This window comes from Diceros bicornis, chromosome 16 (assembly GCF_020826845.1).
Source record: "Diceros bicornis minor isolate mBicDic1 chromosome 16, mDicBic1.mat.cur, whole genome shotgun sequence".
Taxonomy (NCBI): domain Eukaryota; kingdom Metazoa; phylum Chordata; class Mammalia; order Perissodactyla; family Rhinocerotidae; genus Diceros; species Diceros bicornis.
The window spans coordinates 14,868,846-14,875,913 of record NC_080755.1 but is presented as its reverse complement, the minus strand read 5'-3'; the positions used below and the strand labels follow the sequence as shown (position 1 = coordinate 14,875,913).

At 54.3% G+C, this 7,068-nt stretch overlaps 1 protein-coding gene across 1 annotated transcript; it reads right to left on the bottom strand.

The window, feature by feature from the left end:
• Nucleotides 1-959: 959 nt before the first annotated feature.
• ADCYAP1 (adenylate cyclase activating polypeptide 1) lies at nt 960-5,845 on the bottom strand. Its single transcript, XM_058556557.1, has 5 exons — nt 5,682-5,845; nt 5,241-5,351; nt 2,947-3,078; nt 2,399-2,497; nt 960-1,328 (listed from the first exon to the last, which is right to left on the bottom strand). The coding sequence occupies exons 2-5, from the start codon at nt 5,348-5,350 to the stop codon at nt 1,139-1,141; spliced, it is 531 nt and encodes a 176-aa protein (XP_058412540.1). The 5' UTR covers nt 5,351; nt 5,682-5,845; the 3' UTR covers nt 960-1,138.
• Between the last annotated feature and the right edge of the window lie 1,223 nt (nt 5,846-7,068).

The following is a 7,068-nucleotide window of genomic DNA, read 5'->3' as shown; positions in this document are numbered from 1 at the left end:
TGTCTTCAGAAAACCACAAAAGAAAAGGGTGGCTCTTACAGTGCAGGGTTCAAAGGGGAGGATCCTGGCCATTTCACAAGATGAGAAGCATGGACAGCACTGGAGAAAAACACATCGTACTTTGCATCCATTTCCAATACCCAGCACCCAAAGTCAACCGGGCAGGGGACCTCTGGTGGGACTTGGCTTGCCCCCAGTGTCCCAGACCTGGGGCAGCCCCAAACCAGGGTCCTCCTCCTACTGCCTTATGTTCTGTCTCTTCCAGTATACCTACATTTCCTTCACTTTATTCCAATTGCCCTAACCTGGGATATTGGGTTCCCTGGAAATACAGAAAAGGGAGCTTCCTACGCAAGCCTCCCTTCTCGGTACAATCCCCCAACTCTTCCCCCAGGAAGTGGTGTGAATTCTGGGGAGAAGCACAGTTTGGATCGAGCTGTTGTTTTATCAGGAGAATTTCCTTCTGGGCTGAGAGTCTGAAGAGAGACAAATACACATAAAAGTAGAATCAAAGAAAGCAGAAATATTGGAATTGCCACCCAGCAAGGGGGACAGTGCCTCGTTGAGTTAGGCTGGGACTGAAGCAGCCTGCCCCCGGAGACTCACTAGGAAAGAATGCCCTTCAGCAACTCTCCCAAATCATTACCTCCAAATCTCCCTGGAGCAGGGCATCATTGTTTATGTACAGTAGCAAATGGTCAGTATTAATATCTTCAGGCCTGTCATGGATAAAAATACTATCCTTTTAATTCTGGTTTACAAAAATAGGACTAATATTCAAAACAATGATTGTCTATTTTTCTATTTATTTTATATAAAAACATAAACAGCTCAGGCAAATTTTCAATCCTTGTGCACACTTTGTATGAACTCTCTATTATACTTATATATGTATTCTTAATATATATATTTATTTTATATATATACCAATAACTGGTCCACAAAGTATATCTGTGCATTCTCTAGTGCTTTGTAAAAAGAAAAACAATATTATTATCAAAATATTCATTTAATGGCTTTACTTCATACATAAATACATATTTGGATAGAACACACGAGCGATGACTGTTCACTCAGTTGGGAAAACGACTTTTCATTGTGTCAGGATTGTATACATAGGGTAGCTGGTAACTCATCGCTACAAATACGCTATTCGGCGTCCTTTGTTTTTAACCCTTTGTTTATACCTTTTCCCTAGGACAGCCGCCAAGTATTTCTTGACAGCCATTTGTTTCCGGTAGCGGCTGTAGCTGTCCGTGAAGATCCCGTCCGAGTGGCGCTTGGAGAGCGGCTCCGAGTCGTCCTCCGCGCCGCCGCCCAGGTTCCCACTGCAAGGACAGGGGTCGGGAAGAGGGTGGCGGGGCGGGAGACACAGGTTCAATAGCAGCGGGGAGCAGGTGGGCCCCACCCCACGCGGGAGCCTTCGGGGAGGGCACGGGCTCGCACTGCCCACCGCGCCGCCCTGCTCTGCCCGTACGCAGCCGGAGGGAGGGCTTCGATGGAAACCCCTCACTCCTCACTCCTCCCTCCCCACCGGGATTTCCAGGCACTAAGTCCTTACCGAAGGGGCCCGGTTGAAGTCTGGGCCAAGGGCACGCGATTTAACCCTAACCTTTCTCCAAACGCTGCCCTTTGAGAAATGACCATCCATGCGTTTGCGCTGAATTGTCCTCACTGTCCCTCTCACGCCCCCATGCACACAGAAAATAACCAAAGAGCCCTAAGTGCCATGCTGGCTGCTGCCGTGGAGTTTACATCGATCCCGCAATTCCTAGTCAGACACGAGCACTCCTCCTTCCGCACGCTAAGTTGAAAAACGTGATAATAATATAAGTCGACAGGCTGTAGGCAATATTTTTCATCGCATGAATTATTCATTGCGAAAAATGTAATCTGTTTTCCCATGGGCTTTATTAAAATGTTGCCTTCTGCTGAGAGATGCTCCACGAAAGCCCTGTGCTCTGGGTTTGTCTGGCACGAGAAAAAGCTGTTTCCCTAAGTGTCCAAATTTAAGATTTGTTTCGATTTCAATTTACAGTAAATGTAAAAAAAAAAAGAAAGTCAAGCTTAGAGGAAATTATAGTTAGTCGTCCGGAAAAGCTTGAAGGTTTTGAATGGCTGAGGGGTTTGTTCGCTTTCTCTCTTTTTCATTCAAAACGGATCAAACTTCCCGGTATTCCTGCCCTCGCCTTTTCTCTCCCGGGTCCCGAGCTCTCTCGCCCAACTTGAGGCACGGCCTCAGAACCTTCGCCTGCGGCGCACCGCTGGCCCCGCAGAGCCTGCAGCGGCGCAGACGCACCCAAGGCCCCACGTGCACGCACGGACGCAGAAGGCAAGCCGCCCGCCCCGGGCGCACGCGCGCCGTCACGTGCCGGTTAACTCTTTAGCAAACTCTTACCCCACGCCCTTGGCCACGAGCGTCTGCAGATATTTCCTGGCGGACAGCTGGTCCAGCACTTTGCGGTACGCCTTGTTAAGAATCTCGTGGGCGACATCTCTAACGGGGAGGCAAAGTGCGCGCCCAGGGTCACTGACTGTGTCCCCAAGTGGCCGCCCCAGGCCTCCCACTGGGCACGCACGCTCCTCCACGCTCGGGAGGCTGACGGGGAAACCCCCAGAGTCACAGAACTCGCGAATAACTCCCTTGGGATGTTCTCGTGAGTGAATGACAGGAACGGGAGTCCCTCCTGCCCTCCGGATATGGCAGGTGTGCAGTCTGGCCGGGGCGCGCACTCACTGCCACTCCTTGGGCCACCGACCTTTTGGTCACCACACGGCCCTCATGTCCACGTGGACCGGCCCGCTACTTTCTGTCGCTCTCTTGGGAACCAGCCAGGGAGAAGAGAGACTTCAGGGCTTTTATGGAAAAAAACCTGCTGGTGGGCCACTACCCTGCCCCTCCCGCCATGTCCGTCCCGGGCCGGCACGGAGGCCGCGCGGCAGTACCTCTTCTGCGCGGGGTAGTAGAGCGCGTAGGCGTCGCGCAGCGCGGAGGCGGGGCTCCCTGCGCCCGGCGGGTCCGAGTCGTAGAAGTCCAGCAGCGGGGTTCCGTCCTCGTCGTACGCCTCATCCTCCGGCCTGCCGGGGCAGCCGGGGGCAGAAGGAGTGGTCAGTGCTAGTCCCTCCCCGGCTCTGCGAGGACCCAAAGAAGGGGCCTCGCACTGATTTTCCTTCTTCCTAAGGGTCCCCACGGAGAATTACCTCTTCTTCCCGGACAGGGGTGGGGGTAGAGGTAAGAAGGAGAAAACTAAACCCAACAGAAATTCCCGTCCCTCTTTTCGTGGGGTAAGAGTCGCCCTGCAGGCCTGTGGCCTCAACGAGCACTGGGAAGCCGAGGCACTCCGCCGACCTCCCACGCCTGGCCACCGGAGAGGCCCGCCCCCCTCCCGGCCTGAGCCTCCCCCCACAAGCAGCAACGGGCGGGGACGAGCAAGGCCCTAGGAGACGACACGCTGGCCAACGCGAAAACCCGATGGGGGAGGCCCGGAATGAAACAGAAAGGGAGGGTGGGTGGGGGGTGGGGTGGCCAACTCCGGCAGCCACCCCCACCCAGCTTCCAAGCCCAGGGGAGCCCTTCCCTGCGCAGATGTAGGTCACGGAGAACCTCCGGCTTCTATTTTGGGCAAGAGAGGATCTGGCAGGAACATGAATAATAGATGCCCCTAAACTTAGCCGGTTTGGCGGCGGCTCATTCTGTGGCGTGTCCGCGCCCTCCGGTGCCTCTCGCCCGGGGAAAGTGCCAGGCACTCGGGACTTTGAAAATAGCTGAGGGTGAAATACGGCTTTAAAGTGCACTAAATAGATAGTTTGCGTTGATCTGTTAGCGATGGCGGGGCGGCGGGACCACATCTCAACCCTGGGGCTCAGGGAAAGAGTCAACAGGGGACCGAGAGCCAGCAGGAGCGCAGCGGTCTCGCAGTCGCCTTTGCCTACCGCCTCTATCCTTGATATAGGATGGGGAGAGGTGGGTTAAAACACAAAACCCCTCGCTGTGGGCCATTGGAGATACTCAGAAAGTGGCCAGAGCAAGTAGCGATCTCTAGGAGAGGTTAGAGTCATACTTCGTTACTCCACATGCCTTTTCTCCATCCCTGGAGAGGTAAGGGAAAAGCAAACACATCCCTCGCCCGCCCCGCACCCAGCCTTTCCTCGGCGACGCGCCTCTGCCCTGGTCCGGCTGCCTGGAATCCCCGGGTCTTTCTGGCCACTTCCATCCCTCCCCCGTGCCCAGATGCTGGAATCATAATACTGGAGCCGGACCCCATATCACTGGCCAAATCAATGGTCAGTGGCCCCCAAGGCGAACGTTCTTGGGCGCGGCTGGGAGGAGCAGCTTTGCTGGCAGAATGCGCGCTCCTCGCTGCCAGGAGCCGGGTGCATCGCGGGGCGCGGACGCTGCGCTGCAAAGCGAGCTTCCACTCTCCGGCTGACCCGCCCGGGACTCTGGGGCTGCGGCAGCGAACCCGGGCAGCGCCGACCGATTAGAAACCAGGGGCTAAGGAAAAAGCCAGGATTACTCCAGCCTGGGATGGGCAGGGCTGTCCTCCTAGTCCTGCCTGCCTGCTTGCTTTCTCTTCCTCCTTCCTTGCATCCGTTTCTCCCCTTCCCTCTCAGACTCATTCTTGTTCTTCCTTCTCTCAAATCGCTTTTCCTCAACCGTACCCGGCCAACACTCCTCCTCCCTAAGACAGCCTGAACCTCAAAATGCAATTGGAAAACGTATCACTTGAGAGAAAGCTCTTCAGGGGAAAGAATTCGAATTGAGGTGAGAGGGAGAGCGGAGGAGAGAGAGGGAGACCCCGCCCGGATAGTCCAGAAGAAGCTGTAACAAAGCGAAGTCCACGGAGCTTCGCTCTCAGCCCCCAACCCGGCTCCGGGAGCCGAAGTTCTCCTAACTCAAGCTAAGAAAAGGGAGAAGTCAAGCTCGGGCCCAGCCCTGTCCCCCTCCCGCGGGCGGGGCTGGGGGAGGGGAGGTTTCTCCAGCCGGCTGAGGCGCGCTTGCTCCACCCGGGCCCCTCGGCTGCCGCGGGCTGGGGGAGGGGCGCCGAGCCGCAGTGGAGCCACCTGGCCCTTGGGCTGAGCCAGGGACCAGCCGCCGACCCTGGCTGGCGGCGGCGCACTGGGGGCACATGGGGAGATGGTCGTAGCCGGGACCGAGGAACTGCAGGAGGGCGACCACCAGGAGGTGTCGGGGCAAGGGAAGCCCCGGCCTCAGCTCAGCCTGGGCTGCCAGCACCTACCTGATCCCAGGGAACCGGAGTCCGGCGGTGGCAGGTGAGCAGTAGACGCTGCTGTGCATTATTATCCCATAGAGCAGCAGGGCCAGCCTCGCTCCGCTACACATGGTCATTCTGCGCAGGACGGGAAAGAGGGCACACAGCCGTCAGAACGCCCCTGGCCTTCCACCCTCCAACCCCTGGAAACTCCCCGAGCTGGGGGAGGGCCCGAGCGAGCTCTGCTCCCAGTGTTGAATGCCACTTCATGACAGCCCGCGCGCGCCCCGCCACTTCCCTCCCGCTATAGTTGGAAAATATATGTATGTATACACCCGGAGCCCAATAACTCGCCAGGCTGGTGCGAAGACAAGCTAACCGGTACCCTGATGCCGGCGAAAGAATCGGCAGTCAACTGAATCGTTTGGTTTGGTAAGATTTTTTTCCCCCTTACCATTCAACTCTTACCGCTGCTAGGAGAGGGTTTGCTGCCAAGTAGGACGGCGGGCAAAGGGCTTCTCCAAGTTTCTGCGCTGGAGTCACAACCCAAGAGGCATCACCGTCTGGCGTTAGTGTCTGAGGAGAAGCCGCAGGAACGAGCAGGAGCGGCAGGAGGAGCTGGAGGACTTGTTTGCTGAAGCCAGTATTCTGTTCAAAAGTTTGTAGACCCACAGAACTAGGAGGGAGCGTGACACCGAGAGAAGGGGGTGAGGAGAGAGATGTAGAAAGAAGAAGGGAGGCGACCAGCTAAAGTGGGAGTGGGGGACAAAGTGGCCGTTAAGTCCACTGGGAGAAAGAAGTAAGTGATTAAGGAAAAGAGGGAAAGTCGAAGAAGGAAAGAGAGGGCCGCGGCGCAGCCGGCTTCTGTGGGAGCCGCCGGGTCAGGCAGCCGCGCGAGTCGGCAGCGCCTTCTCTGCTCTGAGGTCCCTCTGGCTGCGTCTGAAGCTGCGGCTTCTTCAGCTGCTGCCGGTGGTTACAGAGGTGACTGGCCCTCTGCTCCTATTTATATATGCAGTTAGCAGAAATCTATCCGAACATGGTTTCAGAATAGACTTCCTTGTCAACATCTGTCTGCCTATGGCCTTTAAGTACAGAATATTTTGTTGCACTGTTGCGCTCCGATTTTTATTCATGGAATGACTTCCCCCTTTTTTTTTTTTTTCAGTCACGTAATGATCGGGTATCAGAAAAAGACGTCAGCATCCTAGTCCCTCAAGGAACATATTAACTATTCTGTGCTGTCCTCTTGGATGATAAGATCCGGAGTCATCGACTTCTCATAAACACCTTTCACTCATACAATCCAATTTTTAAGAAGTCCAATTATTTTGATGGTTTTCAATTTTACCCATTTCTCAAGGATAGGTAAAGAATTCATAGAATTTGAAGGATGGTAAAAGTCATGTTTTTAACTATGTCCCTACTATTTCTCTTTACTTTTCATCAAGCCCCAGCAATCTGAGCTCTGGTCTCTGGAATTAAGCACCATCAAGCTCTCCTATTAATAAATTTAATTTAGATCCCCTAATTTCTTGCGTATGTTCTTTCAGATAGACAATTAAATGTGGAAGTCGTTTTGTTTTTAAAGGGAAGTCTTAGAGGATTTTCAGTAAATCACTAATGAGTCTGGCTGTCGTTGACAGTCTGGCTATGAGTAGATGGATTTGAGTTAAAGCTGGTCCGGAGAGTGGCCTGTGGAGCTGTTCAGGCTCTGAGTGCTGAACTGTTTGGTCACAGATGCTACCAACATTGAAAATTGCCACTGGTTTAATTTTTCACCAGAGCCTCTAAATCTGAAGATCTGGCAGTGGTGCCATTAACATGGAAATTCATTGTCCAAGTCACCCCGCTGTTC

Coding starts and splice junctions, on each gene's coding strand:
- ADCYAP1 (XM_058556557.1), bottom strand. CDS start 5,350: ATGACCATGTGTAGCGGAGCGAGGCTGGCCCTGCTGCTCTATGGGATA. Junction 3,079..5,240: donor CTCCGGTTCCCTGGGATCAG/GTAGGTGCTGGC, acceptor CTGCCCCGGCAG/GCCGGAGGATGAGGCGTACG. Junction 2,498..2,946: donor TACTACCCCGCGCAGAAGAG/GTACTGCCGCGC, acceptor CCTCCCCGTTAG/AGATGTCGCCCACGAGATTC.